The sequence below is a fragment of the Nymphalis io genome, chromosome 15 (assembly GCF_905147045.1).
Source record: "Nymphalis io chromosome 15, ilAglIoxx1.1, whole genome shotgun sequence".
In the NCBI taxonomy this organism is placed as follows: Eukaryota; Metazoa; Arthropoda; class Insecta; order Lepidoptera; family Nymphalidae; genus Nymphalis; species Nymphalis io.
Genome location: NC_065902.1, coordinates 4,144,026 through 4,167,073, shown reverse-complemented (window position 1 = coordinate 4,167,073; position 23,048 = coordinate 4,144,026). Strand labels below are relative to the sequence as shown.

The window sequence follows — 23,048 nt, the reverse complement described above, 5'->3', positions numbered from 1 at the left end:
TAACTTGATTTTTAAAGTCTGGCAACACTGCATCTTTTTATTCATCTAACTAATCTTTATCGCTCGCCATTCGTTCTATCTCTGAGCTTAACTGAATTAAATCTTATTACAAGGACGTAATGATATAGTTTAGAAAATGGGGAGCTAATGATATACTCGCTATTTTACTACGATATACATCTCGCTCGCGAGTGACATAAATCTATTAGGCTCAACTTCTTAAGTAATATTTTTATTTTGAATTTCATATATTTTTATTTTTAGGATATTCTATTCCTTAGTTATAGGGTTTAATAAAGTTTGCATTAAATTCTTTAGTTTCATTCTTATGTTTAATTAGAAGAGTTGTAATTTTTTAATAACTTTTAAGTACACCTTGTTTTTTATCATTAGTTATAATTAGCTATTATTAGCTTTAAAATTTATTTATTTCTTTGATTTTGTCGTAAAAAATAAAAAGCACTCATTTCAAACTATCTTTTGAATGAGTCGAAGTATTAATAGTTAGATTATAGTAATGGTTTTATTGCAATAACATCGGTTACAAAAATAAGCCTAAGTCATTTATATTTGGGAATTACTTAAACTTTTAAACAAAATTTGTTATTACTTTTTGGTCCTCTGGCTGCTTACTTTCTTATCTTTGTAAAACAGTAATTAGTAAAGGCGTAAAGTAGGCACTAGGCATTTCCTTTTCTAAGTGGTCAGTATGCAACGCCGACTATCTTATTATGTATAAAGCCACATTATGTTTTATTTATATGAATATGGAGCTGAAATAAAAAACATTTTATTTAGTTTTTTATTTAAATAACTTTGAATATAAAGGTAACGCTGTGATTGTTTTCAAAAAAATAAGATTACAAAAAACAAACATTATCTATTTTTAATATACGTCGTGTACTTACGATTTTAAAAAGAATAGCCATTTTTTTATGAAATCTCACAATTATGTTTCCTTTAAGGATATCTTCAGATCCCGTTTAACTGAATATCTGTGAATAAATTTTGGAAGTGGCAACACGGCCTTCTAATTACAAATTCGCATTTCACAATTAAAAAGCGCGAACTCTTGACAGCTTGACAAGTAGTTTCAAATTTTGTAGTTTGTAATTGTAATTGTAATCTGTTGTTTGGAATTTGGAACCTACTCAATGTGTCTACTCTACTACTCTACTTTACAACGAATTCTTTATTAAATTTTTGAGTAATAATATAATTATAACTTTAATTATCCGTCAAAATTAAGTAATAAGCAAAATTAATTACTTGATTGAAATAAAATACTTTCAATTCATTATGAATATTTCTAAAATATTAAAGTGTTCTACTAATGGTAACAATAAAGTGTCAGTTTATTCATTCGAAACACCTGTTGGTAGAATAATTGCAGGTGCTGATGACAATTTCCTATATTTTGTTATATTTGAAGATTCAAAAAATTTCGAGCGAACTATCCAAGCAATTGCCAAACAACTAACATGTAATTTTGTTGAGGAAAAAAATAAAATTTTAGATCAATTCGAGAGCGAAATCAAAGAATATTTTGCGGGAGATCTCCACAAGTTCACTATTCCTATAAAAACTTTGGGCTCAGAGTTTCAAAAAGTTATTAACTATTATGTTTCTGCAAATATTAATCGTAAAAATTTTAATTTTTTTAATGCTATATTTATATATTATTCAACAGGATGTCTGGGATAAACTTCTTGAAATTCCATATGGATCAACAAAAACTTATGGTGAACTTGCCAAGGATATGGGCAGACTAGCGAGTCATTCCCGGGCAGTAGGTGCTGCTTGTGGTGCAAATGCTCATCTACTTGTCATACCTTGCCATAGACTTGTGGCTTCTGGTTCAAATGGAGGTTTCAGCAGTGGATTGGACCGCAAGGAATGGTTGATAAAGCATGAAAAAGAGTTTGCTTAATTTAAGTGCTATATTGAGGAACTAAAAAAAATTAATGTACAAAATAAAACTTATATATCAATATTATGTTTGTACAATATTAACATTTAACTTAAAGAATTAGTTACAGTAAAAACTTAAGTTTTAAATCACAATAAGTTCAATATAAGTATATAATTAATAATCAATAAAAAAGCTTACATTCTATATTTATACAGAACAATGTTGTAACTTCGAAAATCACATTTTATTTACAGACATATTATGTATGAAAATTGACATATTAGATTTTCCTGATGCACTAGATTGAAAATAAAATATTCTAAAATACCACGTGTAGATTAAAACCATCCTTTATATATCTCTCTCTACTCTACTTAACTTAAAAACAAAAATTGTTGCTCGTATGTAATTATAAAAAGCTTGTATAAATATAAAAAAATATATGTATTTTATTTTAAAAATCCATTCCCTATTTTATTTTACGTAAAAAGTATATAATAATTTATTATTAATTTTGTTGGTTTAACTTTTTTGTTTAGATGGAACTCCTCAAATTTACTCATGTTGTTGAATAAAAAATTATAACAATATTGTCTATCTTATTGTGTAGTAACTTTGATACTACAATAACTTAAATTTATGTGTAAAATATTATTTACTAAATTGTGATATTGGCGCATCATGTATATCCTCGTCGATTTAAATTGTAGTATAGTCCTTTGAGTTGAATTAGTTCCGAATGCGTGCCTCGTTCAGCAACACATCCCGCGTTTAGTACGCATATAGTGTCGGCGTCGCGCACCGTGCTCAGTCGATGAGCGATCATTACGCACGTTCGACCGGCCTTTGCTGCATCCAGAGCCTCTTGTACCACCTGGATTTGAAAAAGCAATGTAAAAATAATAATACATAATTTTCAGATGTTGTTATCAGTACTCTAAAATTATTAAGCAGTTAAGCATTAACAAAGGACAATTTAGTTACTCAGTTATCAATTTTTTTTTAATTACCTAACAAAATTAACGTAAAAGATTTCTAGTAAGTAAATTTGATAATCCTTGCTCGCGTCAACTCGACTCCCGGTTGCAGTTGCATCGGGCGACCGTTACACGATCACCGCGATCGAAGGACGTGACTACCGAGTTTTATGTGTATTTGTTAATAACTTTCGGCGTCTAAATGCGATTTAGTAGATGAGCTTAGCAGTCAATACGTTAAAAAGCTTTCCACAGCTACGAAGGTCAAGGATCTGATTTTTTATGAAAATATTCATAATGAACATGTAATCTGCATTTAATTAATAAAGTAGCTTCTTACTTTATATAATTACGCTTTTACCTTTTCACTTTCGGTATCCAGGGCGCTAGTAGCTTCATCCAAAAGTAACATTTTTGGTTGCCTTATCAAAGCTCTAGCTATGGCGACTCTTTGTTTCTGGCCACCGGATAACTGTGTGCCTTTCGATCCAATGTTGGTATCGTAGCCCTAGTAACGAAAAAAAGTGTGTTTGTATAAATGATGTATATTTTGTTACCTAATTATGTTTATCATAGTTTAAATGAACACACAATTTTGCTTACTTTGTTCAACGTTATAATTTTATACATAATAAAATTATTCGCAATAAAAATAATAATTAAATAAAACCGTTTGAGAGTAAAAAAATACAGGTATTTTGGACAATATTAATATTTAAATGATTTCAGTTTACATCGTATATTGTACCTTGTTAACCGACATAAAAAGGGAGGAATTATCCGAATTACTTACCTGAGGCAGAGATACCACGAAATTATGTATATTGGCTTGTTTGGCGGCTTTGATAATGTCATCCATTGCAAGCTGTTTTGTATTGTCTCCGTATGCTATATTCTCTCCAATAGTGCGGTCGAAAAGAATCGGCTCTTGCTGCACGAACCCGATTGTTTGTCTAACATCTACCAGCCGTAGTTTTGGCAGCGGTACGCCGTTTTGAGCCTGATAAAGAAAAGTTTAAAACTATATGTAGTAAAGATGACTTACAAAACTCACGAACGACACGTTTCTGAGAGTTTGTGTGTTTATACATATAGAATAAAAAAACACAAGAAGAGAATTCGCTGTTGTAATGGCTCGATGTCGATGAAATATATTTTTTCATATATTTTTTTAAATTTTAAATAGAAAGACGTGAAGACGAAAGTTGACGGGTAGGCAAATGGAGCACCTGATAGTAAGTGGTCGCACCCATCCTAAATATAAGCCATGTAAGAAATATTAACGATCATCGTTCAATCATAATCAATGTTATATATATATAAACTTTACATATATTTTTGATTATTAATTTCCGCCTTCACGAATTTCTGCTTAGCCTAAAGGTTGACTGGTAGAGAATGCCTTTAGGCATTAAGTCCGCTTTTTGTCCTACTACACAATGTGGTGGTCAAAAAGTTTTTAAATGAATAAATGTTCCATAAAGCAAAAACTATGTTACCACAACGCCTTGATCGGGGTCGTAGTATCTCTCCAGCAGTTGTATGATGGTGCTCTTTCCACATCCACTGGCGCCAACTAACGCAATCGTCTTGCCGTTCTCTATTTCAAGATCTAAGTTTTTCAATACTTGAATAAGTGGTCGCGTCGGGTATTTAAATTGTACATTTTGTAAGCTCGCTTCGCCTGTTCCTCTCTGAAATATAGTGGTCGAGTAAAATTATATTACAGTTTTATCTCAATTTATAACCGATAATAAAAATCATATAATGTTACCTTTCTAAAGAATATTTATTTCGCAATATTAAGAAGAAGAAACATTGATTTATGTACATTAAAACAGTTTTTGATGACATTTCTGTAACTCTTAACTGTTGGGAATTTATAAAATAGTTAGTCTATATAAAATTATTTTTATACATATTCTTTAAATAATATTATTTTCAGTACTCCCATTAGGTACCGACACAAAATTGTTCCCGTAATATAAATATTGTATAATAACGATATGTCGAAAGATACTCTTTAATTTTGTATGTAAAAACCATGAAAATTTCGAATTTACGTGAAACGTTTGCGTGAAAAGTTTCTAACGCAGAAGGGTTTGACTTCGGTCGCTTTTGCTATATTATGATTAAATTTTTGTTTATGGTCGACACTGTGTATAAATATTAATTATTTTGTTTTTTTTTTCAGTTGTTATGTTGCCGTTGCAAAAATAAATTATATGACTTAAATAATAACAACACTTACAAAGTTTTCGGCTGCAGGTTGGTCTGGATCCATGATTTTAGATTGACGATTCAATATCATAATCACGCGACCTGCAGCCTTGATTCCTTTCTGGAAATTAGGAGCAAACGCGAACGCTTGAGTCGCTGACGACGAACCCATCAATAGAGTTTGAGCTGATCTAAAATAAAAATATTAAATCGCATAACATAATCTGTAACGTATTTTAAAAAGAAAAATAATTCAATTCTTACAATAATCATCTTATATATATTTATTTGTTGAAACTATGTACAGACATTTTTATAACATACAAAATTAAAAAAAAAACCAAATACACATTACAAATATATAGCAAAAACACGTCGTCTAAAAGATTATCCTGTAGCATTGTACCCAAGACGCTGGCACTATTGCCCCTGCACCGCTAGACTGTGAGCTAAATAAGCGCCAGCTCTTGGGTCACCAGAAATGTGGACCAGTTTCTTAGAAAGATCTTTTATGATTTTTTTTTTGTATCGGATGACCATGGACCTAATCATCTTATATTAAAATTTATTTACGATTGACTCTATATTATAAATTAAAATAATAATTGATATATTATTAAATATTTATTCGTACATAGTAAATATTTTATAAATAATATACAAATTAAAGTTTTGTTGCATTAATTTGCTTGATCGAGGCTTTAAATAACTTGTTAGATTTTACAATTAAGCATTTTGTAAACTTACTTGAGAATGGTTGCATAATAAACGCCTTGATACACCATGAGATGTCCTCCGTAAAACATTGTTGCAGAATATACAAAGTTAAAAAGTCCACGAGAGAGACCAAAAACAATTCCTCGCCAGTGGCAAGCTCGTTTAGCGATGATGAGAGCAGGTGTAAGTAGTTTAGCGTATTCCTGGATGAAGGTTTCCTCCCTACCCAGAGAAGCGACTGTGCGTACATTTGAAACGGCTTCTACGGCTATCTAGAATTAAAATGAATTTAACCTAATATAAATTATTACTTATTTTATTAATATAAATTTTATTATTATAACTTACTTATTAAAATTATTGAACTTTAACGTATTTTAATTGGGTTAATACGCTCATGTAAATATTAAGAATTATTAAAAAATATATTGAATAATCTTTAATTTGTCAATTATATCATTATATGTAATTTGTCAAAAACAATAAAAAATTAAATATTTTATTATTTATTCATATCGCAAATTTTTACTAATTGTTATTTTAATTTTTCCGCCTAAAACATAATTATTATTACCGTGTAACATCACTAAATGACATTTATCAGTGATGTTTGCCGATTTCCAGCGAAGTATTAAACATAAGCTTTTTAATTCATCTTAAAAAAAATAAAGGAAGTTTTGAGCTAATTCACATTTTATTAGTATGACAATTTTAAATTTAGTTTTGTATATGTAACAAATATTAAATTTACTAGTTTTTATTTTGTGTTCACTAATCATGTAAAATATTTAAAATCTTTGTACTAAGAAAAATAGCTTACTTTCGAACTCGATTCCATAGTCTTCGCTGTTCCAAAAGATTCAGCTGTGACCATTCTGCCTTGTTTATAAAGTACAGCTGCCATCAACGGTACGAATGCTAATGCAACAAGTCCCAATCGCCATTCGTAATATAGCGAAACGCCGAGCGCGAAACTAAACGTACCGACCGCTTGAAGAACTGAACCAATTCTTTGTCCCGTCGCCTGAAAAAAGAAAGATACTATTAATTATATTTTTTTTATTGTTTTATTTTATAGAATAGGAAGGCGGAGGAGCATATGGGCCACCTGATGGTAAGTGGTCACCAACGCCCATAGACATTGGCATTGTAAGAAATATTAACCATCGCTTATTTCACCAATGCGCCACCAACCTTGGAAACTAAGGTGTTATGACCCTTGTGCCTGTAATTACACTGGCTCACTCACCCTTCAAACCGGAACACAACAATACTAAGTACTGCTGTTTTGCGGTAGAGTATCTGATGAGTGGGTGGTACCTACCCAGACGAACTTGCACAAAGCTCTACCACCAGTAAGTTTAAATTTATAAGTTTAAATTGCCTTTTTATTGGATTTCCCTTTCAATAATTGATTATTAAATACGCATCCAGAGAAATAGATGAATATCGACATAAAAATAGTATCGATCGATATTTTCGAATCGATTTCCCGTATTAATTGGTACACTTCTCAATTTTTTTTTATACTTAAATATATGAATATTATATTGCACACCTAAGAAGGAACTTGTTTTCATTCATTATAAATAATTAATTATTTTTGTTATATAACTGAAATGCATAAAAAACTTTGTACAATAATTGAGAAATATATATATATATATATATTTTTTTTTTATATTCGCCGGGAGGGCAAATGACTCTACTCCACCTGATGGTAAGTGGTAGTAGAGTCCAAACGCGACGACGGCCAGTACAGACGGGAAAAACGTTCTGCACTAGATCCCCTTTTTTGGGAACCGCTTGCACATTAGCTCTTCTCCAAGCCTCCGGCACACTTCCCGAAGAGAGAGAAAGTTGGAACAGGCGCGTTAACACAGGAGACAGCTCCGCTGCGCACTTCTTCAGTACTATGGCTGGTATTCCATCGGGACCGCTAGTTTTCCGTACATCAAGTGATTGCAGCTCCGCACGCACATCACGTTGCCTGATTTTAATCTCAGGCATCGTATGGCCACATGCAGATATTGTAGGTGGCAGTGCACTACAATCATCGATGACGGAATTGTCGGCAAAGAGTTTAGCCAGGAGATCAGCTTGCTCTTGCGGACTGTGAGCTAGCGATCCGTCCGGATTTCTGAGCGGTGGCAGCGAAGGTTGGCAGAAATTGTTTTGCACAGACTTGGTCAGACGCCAGAAGCTACGGGAGCCCCTAGGATGCGAAACAAGGTCATGACCAATCTGTACAATGCGCTGTGCATCCGCTCTCGTGTATGCCTTTCTACAGGACTTGGAATTTTTATTATAGTTTGCTTTCAGTGAGTCAATGTTAGATGCCCCACTAATACAGCCGTTGATCCACTTGCGATATGCCGCCTGCTTAGATGATACAGCATCGGCACATTCACAAGTGAACCAACGGTTACGCGTACTCCTACTAACGAGATCTGAGCTAGGAATGTAGTATTCCATTCCCAGCATGATCTCGCCAGCAACAGCAGCGGCACTAGCTGTCGGGTCATTCCCACTGAAGCAACGTTCCTTCCAAGGGACCGACGCAAAGTAATCGCGCATACCGTCCCAATCCGCCGACTTATAGTGCCAAACGCGACGTTTGCATACCGCTAGTGGCGGCAGCTTGGCCTGTGGCACTCTGGTAGAAATAAGGCTGTGATCCGAAGAGCCAAGAGGAGCCTGAACCACAACCTGATATTCCACCGGGTGAGAAGTCAGCAGAAGGCCCAGTAGAGAAGGTGCTTGCCCATCAATGTCTGGGATCCTGGTGGGCTGATCAACCAGTTGGGTCAAGTCATGTGTGAGAGCAAAAGCATGAGCAGTCCTTCCAGCATGGTCAGTTTTGAGGGATTTCAACCAGGATTCGTGGTGAGCATTAAAATCCCCCAAAAACACCAATTCCGCGTTAGGAAATTGCTCTTGCGCAGCATTTGCCACCCGACTAAGATGGTCAAATAATCGGCTTGTCTCCAAGTCACCATTGTGGGATCTGTAGAGGCACACGTAGACTCGGCTCTGACGAACCAGGTCCACACGTACCACCAACATGGAGAAGGAGGGGTCCTCCAAGCAGCGCAGTCGGTGACAGCAAACATCCGTCCTGACGAACAAGCATACTCCGGCTTTCGCTTTGAAGGATTCTTCAAGCGTGTAGCCGGGATAATTAAGGTAGCTGGTATCGGCAGGACGGAGTATTTGTGTCTCCGTGAGAAACAACATTGCTGGCCGTGCTGTCTCGAGATGGTGGTGGACAGCGTTGAGGTTAGTGTGGAGTCCTCGGATGTTAGAGAACTCGACCTCAAACAGCGAGGGTATGGTGGGGGTGTGCACCGCTGTACGACCGTTATTTCTTTTTTGTTGCGCCATTTGGGAAAAATGAAATGGAAAAGAGACGTGAAGCGAGCGATGTATTGCCACGAAAGGGATGGGCAAAGTGTGGAGGCGTGTTTCCCCAAGTGGTTGCCAAAAGGAAAAATACACTGACCCGCCGGACGGAAGGGCCCCCGAACCCCCCTGGAAGTGGCCGCCGGGACCCCACCTACCGGTCACCAACCGGCACGACGGTCCACCCCGAGATTATGCGTGGCCTGGTGGGGCAGCCTCACGAGCTGGTTAGGCACGCTCGGGCCCCTGTACTATGCCACGGGCGGCCAGCGGAACAGCCGTTTCTTCGGGTCTCCCTGACCGGCAGGTCAATACAGTTTCCCCCGGCATTGGTTCAACAGCCGTCTCCAATTGGACCAACACCCATCGCGGCAATACTCGCTCGGGCTCTGGCTGTACGCTGGCTGACCTCGAAACGCGGCTGCAAGCCACTTCACGAGTTTTTCACCATGCGTACGGTGGTAACAAGCCAGGCGGATGTTAGCATCCTACCACCAGATAAAATATATATATCAATCTATAACATTTGTCAAGACATATGAAGATCGGGAGATAGTGGTGGAAAATTTCAAGTCTGTATATCACGATCTAATAATAATCGGATAGGGCATATAAATGAGAAAGAAAAACAAAATAACTGAACTTGCAGAACTAATAACGTAAATAAACGATAAGCGAATTATAAAATTTGCTGTCAATTAGCTTGTAAAATATCTCACCCCTTGCACAGCCGCTGCTTCACCAGAGAGTCGAGCGCAAAGAGCACCAACGGAATTGTTTTTGTCGTCGAAGAAACCAATATCTTGATGTAGCAATTTCTCAAACATACTTTTTCTTAATCGAGCCGTTAAATATTCACCTGCGACTCCATACATTGATACCTGAAAAATAAATGTATTGAGATTACCATAAATTACTATGTATGTATGTAAATGTGTTTGTGTGTGTAGTATGTGTGTGTTTCGTTGCGTAGAAGACAAATAAATAACTTTCACATTTATAATATAAAGTAGGGTTAGATGTCAAAAATAGAGCGTATCAGATGCTGGTTCCACATTCATATTATGTATTATTTCATAATAATGAAAGGATTTTGATAATTAAAGGGAAAAAACTGAAATTAGTGTTCACGATTAAAAAAAATCCGACTGTTATTGAAATGTTTTGAAAGAAAATAGGACATTTTAACATTTTTTTTAGGCCCTTCGTTTCAGTTTGTTAAAAGGATCAAAAGTCTTTATGTGATCAATTGAGATACGATTTTTAAACGTAAATAATAATAATATAAAAACTGTCTCCACGAAAAAATACATAAATGTATATCTGCCAAATTTTCATTTATTCATTCAGTCATTCATTACTCATTTCATTTCTAACAGATATACCAACAGTAATTTATAAATAAATATATCCATATTGAAATCTGAATCACATACCATAACGAAATTGGTGATTCCAGAAAAAACGCCAATACCGACAAATATAAGAGCGTAATTTCGCACTTCAGCTCTAACTGCATCTGTGTCTGGATTTGAGAGAACCTGGAAAAATTAATCAAGCTTTATATTCATATACAACATAAGCATATAAAACCATTTCTTTATGTAGGTTAAAGATTATTTGTTTTAAGAGGCACCAACATATCGGATAAAAGGATTTACCGCGTTCACCGTAGCTCACAGACTCTGGGGGTGTCAAAAGTGTAAGCCACTACCAATGTACAGCCATTCTTTAGGCTTGTTATATCTCCTAACTTAGTTAGGAGCTGTTAATTTAACTGCTTTGTTTATCTAGTGGTTAAATTTTTGAGGCAGACCAAAGTTTTGGGCTTGAATCCCGGAGCTGACTAGTAATAGTTATTAAGCGTGGGTTAATTGTCTTCAGCCGTGTCGGATCGACGTGCCATTAAACTTTGACATACACGCTTGTGAACTGTATCTACTATGCAATTGGCTAGTCGAGAGAATGGCTAGATGGACATCATTCTGATGCTAGGCATTCTAATGTTAGGCAGTAATAAAAGACAGAGTAATTCGAGTACGCATCCCAGGTCGAGCTGCTAAAAGTTATTGGCCTCTTCCAGTCGCTAGTCGCGTCGAATACCGTCACACCAGACTGTGACCTCATGTGCATCTTTCTTTGCGTATATAGTAAAAAGCTATTTTCTATTTATATGTTGTATCTCTACACAAAAGTAATTTAAAGATTTCTTTTAAACACATGAGACAGGTGTAAGGTTCAAACAATAGTAGTACTTTAAGTCCTAATAATTTAGTTTAGTAAAAAGTTATCTTGTGTTGATTAGCTTAGCGAATAATTCGATTGAAATAGTAAATAAAAAAATCTTACACCCATAAAGTCACCGAGGATTACAGCGAGCAGTGGCATAGAAAATCCACTAACAAGTGAACAAAAACTCGCTGCTGTAATTGATCTCCATTCCGGTGCATTGAGTTTCACAACTTGGGCAAAAGAAATGTCTGGTGTGTCCATAGTCTGATCACTTTCCTGCAAAAACGCAAAAAAGGTAAATAAATATTAAATTTAATTGATACTATTTTTTAAAGTATTTTTTAAAACATTATTCAGATAATATATAAAACTATATTGTTGCAGCGTCGAGCGTTTTACTTTTTTATTTCGTTTTGTAAAGTACGGGTGTACGCGCAATTTAAAATGTTTATTAAACGGCGGTAGATCTCAAGGATGAATACAAGAAAATCCTGCATAATCGCAATTATTATTCCGGCTATGTCAAAAAAAAAAAATTAAGTTGCTTTTCCGCCCCTCTTATACCACTGTTGGATTGTTAAAAGCGCTATATTCAAAAGCATCAGTCGTTTCGGATAATAATTATAATTTCTATTTGATTCCTTTTCTTTGTTACTGAAACGTACAAAATGGAAACAAAGATTTGCTATTTTCGTTAAATTTTATATAAATTTGCACAAAGCAAATTAAGCTTATATCACCAAATATATCAACTCAATTTCGCACTCGGACAGTTCATGCAAATACGCGAAAACGCGAAATTAAGGAAAACTGAGAAGAAAGCTTTCCAAATTTTAACTTTGAAAACACGGTGAAAAATTAATACTAAAATTCTTGTTAGTTTTTAAAACTTACTATAATTCTTGTTTCTACGTGCTCGTCTTCATCTTTTTCGCTTTGAACAGATATCGTACGGTTTATTGGGTTGCCTTGTTCTGTAAAAATATTTATTACGAAGGTTAGTAAATAAGAAAACAGTAATTAGGAAAAACATTAAGTGAAGCCAATATAGTTGTTTTTAAACATATTTTCTGTATGAGCACGTGGTTCAAGTGGTTTCCGTAAGCGTGTTACACTGAACTACTATTTGATATAAAGTAAAATTAATGTCCCACTGCTGGGTCATTTCTCATTGGAGAAGATTACCATTCCATAAGGCTGTCCTCCAATGGGGATTGGGTGTTTGTTGGCGGAACTTATATAATTTTATTATTATTCAACATACCTGTTTCATTTACATCCGGTGAGGATTGCAACATCACCATATCAAAGTAATGTCCTTTTTTGCTCATTAGTTCGGAGTGACTTCCGCTTTCTACAATATCTCCACTTTTGAAGACATAAATTTTATCAACATTTCTAATCGTACTCAGTCTGTGTGCTACAACTATTGTTGTACGGCCTTCTTGAGCCTGAAATATTTCATCATCATAAAATTACATCATAAAATAATGCAAAATAAACACATTATTTACGGCTGAACGGCTTAAAGTCTCTCGGTTAATGGGAATGGCTGAACTATTTTTTTATGACAAATTCCAATGATTTCCTCTGCGTATAGATTATGGAATTTGCAATTCTGGATTTTGAATTAGTTTCCTAACTTAATCCCAAGTGCGTATTTTGAATATTATATCTTAACAAAAGCTTTAAAAACATATCTTATAAGAAACTTTTCCGAAAAATGATCTTAAAAAGGGTAAAATAAAATAATATGTACCTTAAAATAAATATGTACCTTATCTAATGCTTTTTGAACCTTTGCTTCGGAGGACGTGTCGAGTGCACTGGTCGCCTCGTCAAGCAGAAGAATGCGCGGATTGCGTACCAATGCGCGGGCTATAGCGATTCTTTGCTTTTGACCACCCGAGAGAGAAGCACCGCGTTCACCGACAAGAGTATCGTAGCCCTGTGTTATTTACAGTTTTAATATATTATTTACAAAATTTCTTGTATTTAAATAGTTTAGAGTTATATATAAATCATTAGGTATACTCGCTAATCGCTCAATGTCGTTAAGTTAGTTGCATATAATCATACACATCGTTGCAGAAACTATAAAAAATCTAAAACCCAATAATATTACACACATAATTATTATATAGACAGACTCATATTTCACAATCGCTATTACTAGTGATTTGCAATTAAAGTGATGTCCAAGGCTCTCTGAAACAAGACACGAAAACGGGAATGCTACTTTGATGATCACCATATAAAATACGCGAGCCACGTAGGTTACTGTTAGGAATATGTCAAAATTATAAAAAGTACTAAAAATTACAAGGTCTATATCAGGTAATTCAGTGTCAATTAATACGTGAATAGTATAAAGATGTATAAACAACGACTAATAATATGAAAATGCTCGTTGTCTCCTTATATCGATAGTGATTAAAAGTCAGATCAATACAAATTGATTTATTTCAGTTAAGTAATGTCCCACGTCATTGAGTTTTTGATTAACTATGCTTTAAAATTGTAAAAATAGTAAAGGACAATATATTATTTGTTCATATGTGTCACTTATATTTGTATCTTGCTTAATTTATAAATACTTATAAAAATTTACATATATAGTTAAACGATGTAAAATAAAATATTTTTCTTACCGAAGGCAGTTTCATGATAAATTCGTGAGCGTTCGCTTGTTTCGCGGCTCCTTCGATGTCTGCGTCGGAGGCGTCTTCCCGACCGTACCGAATATTTTCCCGGACTGTGGTGTTGAATAGCACTGGTTCCTGACCCACGAGACCGATTTGCGCGCGTAGCCATCGTACTGACACTTCTCTTACGTCATTACCATCAATGGAAACCTATATTATAATGTTTTTTTTTATTAACTTCGCAAAGAAACTGTGATGAGCTATTACCGCAATAACGGTTAATAAGTTTATTGTATAAAAAAAATATAATTTATCTTTTGAAAATCTTTTTCTATGGTTTGTCAACAAACACTTTTTAATGTACATTTGGTATTATCATATTAGGTACTAACTAATAAAGAGGTTCTATAGTCATTATTTTTTGTGGGTTTTATTTTATCTAGAGTATATTCCAGATAATTTGTGATAAAAATATTTATTAAAAAACAGGTCATTTTAATTGTTTACGAGTTATATTATTATATTACTGCTGCTGCTCATTAACTTAATAAGATCTTATTTCATAAATGTATATATAACGTATATATATAAGAAGCCGAGATGGCCCTGTGGTAAGAACGCGTGAATCTTAACCGATGATCGTGGGTTCAAACCCGGGCAAGCACCACTGAATTTTCATGTGCTTAATTTGTGATTATAATTCATCTCGTGCTTTACGGTGAAGGAAAACATCGTGAGGAAACCTGCATGTGTCTAATTTCACTGAAATTCTGCCACATGTGAATTCTACCAACCCGCATTGGAGCAGCGTGGTGGAATAAGCTCCAAACCTTCTCCTCAAAAAGAGGAGAGGAGGCCTTTAGCCCAGCAGTGGGACATTCACAGGCTGTTACGATTACGATATATAACGTATTATTATGTAATAAATAAAGAAACTTATATACTTGTACATACATAACAACTCACCAAAAATTTTCGAACATTTTAAGGAATTAAAATTGCAAATATTATATTTTAAAGCGCTACTAGTTATAAATGTAAAATAATTAGTTTTTATCGACAATTACTTATCAAAAACGATTACTCACGCTACCATCAACGACGTCGTAGTATCTAGATATGAGCTGAATGATAGTAGACTTTCCACAGCCTGAGTGTCCTACCAGCGCCACTGACTGACCCCGTTTCACACTTATATTTACTCCTTTTAAGACCTTGAAATAGAAATACATTAAAAATATATATTATCATAACTCAAAATACTATGCATGTATTTTAACGTAAAGCAATTCCCATATTGATTTTAAATCTTAAAAAATTAATAATTAATTAATTAATTTGATCAATTAATCGTATTTAACGTAAAAAAGAACGTTTTAAAGGAAATGTACAAATGGTAATCGCTTGGTTCTTGGATTCTGTTGCACTATACTCTCAAAACTTTTTTAAAATTATTTAAAGAAGGTAGTACATAGCGACTGGTAAATGGTGGCAGGTGGCACCTACTGGTGATGGGTCAAAACATTTGCATTTTTCAGTTATTAAATTGTCAGTATTATATATTTCCCTATATTTTAAATATAATAAATATGTGTACGTGCTTTAAATTTTACTCACGGGAACATCCGGTCTCGATGGATAGTGAAATATTACGTTTTTTAGTTCGATATTCCCTTCAACGGAGCTGGGCGTGACACCTTGGTTTTTTAATGGATTGATATAGGGAACATTGTCGATCAAATTGAAAATTTGTGCGCCGGCGCCGCGCGCTACTCCGAACACTTCCATTAATGTTGACGATATACCAAAATTGGCGGAACCCATCATAACACCAAAGAAAACCTAAAATATTACACATAAGATTATTGATTTTACGTATAGATTTCTTCTTAATGTATAATAAATATAAGACTAAATAAAGGTTATATTTATCTACAGTTATTTTATTAACATTTAAAAGTATCTGTAATAAGAAATAAATAATATGTAAATGTAAAATAAGACTTTTTTGTACGAAATTAGTTAGAAAAGTTCTCTTACAGCTATCATTGTATCGACATCGTATGTTTCTGGCTCCTCTACCATAAGTTTGTAGCCGAACCAGAATGATAAGGCATACGCACAGAAAATACAAAAGAATAGCGTGCCCATTGCCATTCCGTTGAAAAACCCTAAAAAGAAAATGACGATAAACATATTTAAAAAATGGGAATATTATTCTGTCCCATCAAGAAATAGGAAGAATAAGAGCTGTCATTTCGCGTCATAAATGTTTATGTTATACAAATGTATATGACAATCTAGGATAAAAGCTATAATAATAATAGAGTTTAAATAAAATTGATTTTTAAAAAGACAGACAATATTGTATTGACACGACAGCATACAAAAAATATTTTTTACAAAAAATTTTAGTGGTAATGATGATGGTGTATAAAATATTTCCGTGATAGATAAAGTATGAAGCATGCAGATAAGCATGAATTATTATATGAGAATCAAACAAAGCTCTTAAAATATTGAATTTAGTCAATGCAAAACACCTTTTTTAATATTGATCTTTCTTGCTTCTGAAAGATGGCCATCATATCTTTCGATTTCTTTTCTCTGACCGCTGAATGCATAAACTGTCCGGACTGCTGATAGCGCCTCTTCGGCGATGGCACCTGCTTTGCCGGATGCTATTGCCTCTTTCTTAGATAATCTCGCAGCAATCTATTTTTTAATATATATTGTCATATAATTTCTTTAAATTTATGAATGACTGATGTATACTAGGACACCTAAGTAACTAAATTGCCGGTGATTAATTTCACCCAGATATATTTAGATTTTATTAAGCACGAAAAAGTCAAGAAACTCCCACTAATAGCCTGATTTTTAAATGACCACTCCCGTGTTTTGAAAAGGATGTATAGCCTCCACGGTTTTACAACTTAACTCTTTCCGGTTATGTCAGATTGCCGTCCCATAGGATTATGTAAGTGACCTATTCCCTATTCGTATCTGAGATCAGTTAAGCCACAATGTATTTTACCTATATCTAAAGTATTTAATGTGATAAACATTAAAGATATGTATATGTACATATGCTGCGCTCGTAGAATTGAGATTTGAATTGATTGAGATTGTGCACTTCAAAAGTAATTTGAACTCACAGTCCACCTAGATTTATCATCAAGTGGAATTTGTCAATAGAACACTATTCTGATTCAAATCATCCTCAATTGAAACCATAACCATGTTTTTTTAGATTTTCTATCATAAACATTAATAATAGACTATTTTTCTTTTATTAAGAAACCTATACTTCTAGACTAAGTATCTAATTAATACTTTAAACGAATAGATAAACCCTATTGTAGACTAAATTGGTGGGTTTAGTATAGATTATTCCTACTACATATGCTTCTTTTTATATGAATCTTTTAACTTTGAACTGTTTCTAAATATATAACAAAAGTAAGCATTTCTTACCAGCCCAGCTATTCCGACTAAGAATAAAGTAACCGGAAAAGAAATTAAGCACAACAAGGCTAACTTCCACCCTTTAATAAGTGCCATTATTATGGAACTGACGAATGATGCTTGGTAGAAAATAAACGTTGCTAGTTTTTCTCCTATTCCTTCTTCCAGTTTTACAACATCACTAAAAAAAACGGAGAAGACGGTTTATATTTATTCTTCTGTTGACTTAAATTAAGAAAATTATACTTAATATAATGATAACAATTTCTGAGTTAAATCAATGCCGAAACCGAAGTGTGTAATTAATTTAACATATCGTTTCTTATCATGCAAAATATTGCATCGATATTAATTATTAAATTAAGGATATAAGGTCAATGTTATTTCAAATTATCAATGTTAAGTTGAAATAATTATTTAATATGTATTCTAGTTACTCACTCGGTCATTTTGCTTGCGAAGTCTCCTGTTTGATGCGAGTCGAAATATTCAAAATCTTGATTTAGAGCTGCTTTTAAATACTCCTGACGAATCCGGTATACCTTTAGAAATGAAAGAGATAATATTTAGCTGATATAAGTGTCACAGTGTTCTTTCTAATGGTATTTTGAATGTCGTTACAGTTGAGTATAACTTAGATATGTCAGTTCTAAATAATTAAATACCAAATGTGATTTCAGACCAATTGCAATTTATTCAATTCAATATTGACTGCAGCAAAATATTGAAATGAATTAATATTTATTTCTTTATTATTATTTTTTTATTACATTTTCGAGACACACAAACACTTCCAAAATAATAGGAACAAAGTTGTCATGTTAGTTGGGGTTGGGTTAATTTGTTCTTATCACATTATATTATTATCAGAATTACATAGTCAATATATGTTTTAATTACTTTAAGGGTCTCCAACACAAGCATTCTCATACAGCGTAACGTAAATAACGTAACGTATTGTCAAATAATATAGATACAAAGGCATTAAGACGATAGACAAAATACTAATTTTTTTTAAATAGTAACTAAAAGTACTAACACAATTGTATACGATCACCATAACAACAGTTTTCCAAAACTCACCTGATTAAAAGCTGATATATTCATAAGAATAGTCGCAAGATACGAGAATATAACAAGTATTGCGCCAACTATACTGTTATTTATTGCAAATGTTTTGATTGCTTCGAGGAAGACATCAGCTTCTTGCAAAATTCCGAACCTTACCATACTTTGTAACAAAGATGAAAACAACAGAGTATTTATTGGCGTCATACATCCACATAATATTGAGAATAATATTGCTAAGAATATATACAATTTATCCATCCCGGAAGCGAATCGAAACTGAAAAAAAATAGGTATACAGGTAATACACTAGTTACATTGAATATATTTATAATATTATTTTATAGTATGTGCTTAATTTCTGTTTATAATGCATCTCGTGGTCGACGGTGAAGGAAAATATCGTAAGGAAACCAGCCGTGTCTGATGAAAATCTAAAAATATGTGTAATTAACCCGCATCAGAGGAGCGTGATGAAATGATCCAATAGGTTTTGAGGAGCCTTAAAAGCAAAGCAGGCCTTAGACCAGCAGTAGAACAAAAACAGACTGTTACTATGTTGTAGAATTAAATATTTTTTAATGAATTATATATTAATATACCTAATTATTAGTAAAGTACCGAGCTGGCCCAATGGTAAGAACGCATGAATCTTAACCGATGATCGTGGGTTCAAGCCCGGGCAAGCACCACTGAATTTTCATGTGCTTAATTTGTGATTATAATTTATCTTGTGCTTTACGGTGAACGAAAATATCGTGAGGAAACCTGCATGTGTCTAATTTCACTGAAATTCTGCCACATGTGTATTCCACCAACCCGCATTGGAGCAGCGTGGTGGAATAAGCTCCAAAACTTCTCCTCAAAAAGAGGAGAGGAAGCCTTTAGCCTAGCAGTGGGACATTCACAGGCTGTTACGGTACGGTTACGGATTAGTAATGAATTATAACAAACAGCTAATTTATGAGTTTTTATGCCTATTAATTAATAATCAAAATAGTGTAGAATAAAAGCCTTATTAGACATATCATTTTAATGTTTTGTGCGTCAATTCTCAATTTAATATGATTATTGTATTATACTCACTAATGTAATAAATGATACACTCGGTACTTCGTTTCCATTTGTTTCTGAATCAGCATTGCTGTAACAATGAAGTAATTATAGGTAAATTACGGCTACTTTCGTTTAGGATTTGGATCTATTATCGAAACTTTGACCTTATGCTTAGGCAATGGGTAGTATATGATACGGAGCATGTTTATCGTAGGTATTTGGGGTTTTTATAAAAAATTAAAATAAATTTTAGGTTAGTATACAAAACAAAATATTTTAATATAATGTATGCTTATTACATGTGATCGATCTAGTCGCGGGCACGGTGAACGTTAAATTATATATAAATGAGTATCGATTGAAATCTATTGGGCAGTAAATAAGAGAAATTATCAATGCGCTGAATTATTGCGATTATAATATATTTCAGTCAATATTAATACTTTACGTATTAACTCAGACATTATTTTGTTTTTATTTTTATTAATTGAATTTTTTGTTTATATTATAAAAAAAAGAAAAACGCCATTTATATAATTTAAAAAGTATAAAGAACAATGGTATGGTGATAAAAATTATTCAAAAATAATGGTCGAATTAACTAAATATAAATCGAAATCACACGAAATAAAATAAAATAAAAATTTCACATGCAAATAAACTAATTAGTAATATTTGTCGACGCATTATTTGTATAAATGTAACATGTAATTTGAAAAAACTGGTATTTATCTGCATTTTTCTACTGATATGATATAATTGATTGAATTAAAATATAAATATTTCGTATTTATATTCAAAACCCTACCATAGCTTTCCTCCAACTGTTTAAAGCAATATTTTTCAATAAATGCTTTTTTATACAAAGTATATGAGTATATACTATGAAAATGTCATTCTTTGAAAACTTTTGATCTGTTTACTACAGCTATACAGAACCGGCTTAAGCCATATACTAGAGTCACCTTAGGTAATATGAGTTTCGGGGATGCAAATGCCACCGTCTTCCTTTAACACGCAAAATATAATAGTAATAAGCAAAATGTAAAATGTGTGTTTTGTTTTCTTTCTACCTAAAACCTTAGTAAATCTGAACTAGCTTTACATTTAATTCAATACTGTAACGTGACGAGCCCTACTTGAATGTATTAATATATGATTTGATTCAAAAACGGAAAGACATAAAATTGATAGAAATATTTATTTCGTCCCAGGTTGTTAGTAATTAACTAACTAGCCGCAAACCTAGAATAAGTTTCGGTACTGTATTATGACTATGCTGATAATCCGAAATCAAAATAAGAAAAAAATAAGTTCTTTTTTTTTAATAATAAAAGATAAATATTATAAATTATTTATATTAATCATATTAAAAGCTAGATTTACATTTAAATATATGTGAAACCGCAAAACACTCACGTATTTTTTTGCGACTTAATTTTTTGGTATCAGGTAAATAAATAACAGATTAAATTAAGTAAGACGAAAAGAAAAACAAAGAATTGTTATTGTAAGGTTTTATCGATTGTATTATATGACTTTAGTATTTATTTTACAGCTTCGTTTGTAGATAGAACGTATGCAATGAAGTACATATAAATAAAATAAAGGTAATTTTAAATATATCGGAAATATGTTTTGGTATTCTATTTTCCTTTGTAAAACTTATTAACTATTTTAAATAGCATAGAGATATTATACATAGATTTTTTTATCTTTTAGATCTATTTCTAACACAGAACTTTTAATGATATATACGTCGGAACCCCACAAAATAGTCTACTAGCCTGTTTAGGCCTATTTATAAATATTAATAAAAAAATAAATAAATATAAAATTATATCAATTCAAAATACTGCTTACGATTACAGCAATGTTTTATAGATCTATCTGTATTTATATGATAAAAATTAATCAAATACAATCTTTTAAAAATCAAATAAATGAAACAATATTCAATAGCAAAAAAATATTGGTTTTTTAGTAAACACATACCAAAAAAATAAGTTCCTCTTATGAAATAATAGTTGAAACTTGAACATGAATGAATTAATTGATAATATTTACCTGCTTTTGTCAGTAGCGGAGCCATTTTTGGTGAATTCAACTTTAGACAAATCATTCACGGTGTAGCTTTTCTTTTTGCCTTTCTCTTCAAAGTCCGTCATTGCTATGTCATGAATTTTATTAACTTTGTAGAAAAACTTTTTCGCATAAGAATTTATTTAAGCACCACAAGTATTTCACGATTTTTTGTTCGTCGATGTGTCTCCATCTACAACTGACTAGCTATCACCAAAGTCGATATGCGTTATCATGACGATATACTTAGTTATATTTCTATATATTGACGATTATCAGGACGTCGACTGATGATAGTTTGGCTTATCTAAAAATCCGCTTAATGCAAATCTACATTTTTAAATTCGTCGAAAAAGTGCTCTTTAAATATTTAAGATTGTTTTATTGGGATAAAATATATGCCTTACATTTTCTAATGTTTACTAGCTGACATATAACAAAGTTCAAAATAATAGACAAATGACGATAATGTTACTACAAGCTCGATGGGATTGCATCGGCTTCTGAAAAGAAAAACATTCAAGCATGCATGATGGTAGATGAATGAAATTTTATTCTTCTTATTTAATACAATATATAAAATATTAATAATCATTTCAATAACTTTGTTAAAATCGATCTAGCACATGCAACGCAATATTAAAATAAAACATTAATGAAAGTTGCATAAATATAAAACGAATTGCTTCACAAACAATGAAAAGGTACTCTTAATGGGACAGCAAAAAGCTTGGTAAAAAATTTCAATCAACTTTCGCAGGAAATCCTCTTGTATGACTATTTAATATGTATTAATAACATAATATATATTTTTATGGTATTTCATTTACCAATACTTTCGTATTATTGCGATTTGATTGGTGAACTAACCACTTACTTTCATGAAGTGGAGTATTTTATGTTGCCATTAAATCTTTCCTCATAGTTTCGTCATCATTGAAATATCAAATCAATTAATATAAAAAAATATATATTTAAAATTAAAAAAAAAAATAGAAAAACCAAACACTATTAAAAAAATAAAAATACTTACTTGTCAATATTTTTAACTGTTTAAATTTCACTTGTAACTGAATCTATTTTATAATAAATGTATTTACTTATGTTTTTAATATTATTAACAGGTTATAACAATACACAACCCACACGTTTCTAGGTAACAATAATTATTCGGTATACTCGTGTTTATATTGCGTGGGGCACGCAGCACTGTAGAACTGATTAATGTTTAAATAATTAAAACACTAATATCTAATGTTATTACACGAA

General features: G+C 32.6%; 2 protein-coding genes across 3 annotated transcripts; one reads left to right on the top strand and one right to left on the bottom strand.

The window, feature by feature from the left end:
• Positions 1-1,231: 1,231 nt before the first annotated feature.
• On the top strand, positions 1,232-2,070 carry LOC126773630 (methylated-DNA--protein-cysteine methyltransferase). Its single transcript, XM_050494619.1, has 2 exons — positions 1,232-1,608; positions 1,691-2,070. The coding sequence occupies exons 1-2, from the start codon at positions 1,300-1,302 to the stop codon at positions 1,928-1,930; spliced, it is 549 nt and encodes a 182-aa protein (XP_050350576.1). The 5' UTR covers positions 1,232-1,299; the 3' UTR covers positions 1,931-2,070.
• Positions 2,071-2,161: 91 nt separating this feature from the next.
• LOC126773613 (ATP-dependent translocase ABCB1-like) lies at positions 2,162-21,966 on the bottom strand. Of its 2 annotated transcripts, none has more exons than XM_050494592.1 (23): positions 21,765-21,966; positions 19,728-19,785; positions 18,657-18,920; positions 18,015-18,115; positions 17,583-17,754; positions 16,649-16,820; positions 16,146-16,276; positions 15,723-15,947; positions 15,194-15,319; positions 14,112-14,315; positions 13,220-13,408; positions 12,725-12,911; positions 12,355-12,434; positions 11,578-11,736; positions 10,665-10,769; positions 9,948-10,109; positions 6,647-6,850; positions 5,857-6,098; positions 5,141-5,300; positions 4,389-4,583; positions 3,683-3,889; positions 3,251-3,397; positions 2,162-2,786 (listed from the first exon to the last, which is right to left on the bottom strand). In XM_050494592.1, exons 1-23 carry the CDS (start codon positions 21,863-21,865, stop codon positions 2,592-2,594), a joined length of 3,786 nt encoding a protein of 1,261 aa, XP_050350549.1. In that variant the 5' UTR covers positions 21,866-21,966; the 3' UTR covers positions 2,162-2,591. The 2 variants fall into 2 exon arrangements, with proteins under 2 accessions (XP_050350549.1, XP_050350550.1); XM_050494593.1 differs by having other exon boundaries at positions 13,238-13,408.
• Between the last annotated feature and the right edge of the window lie 1,082 nt (positions 21,967-23,048).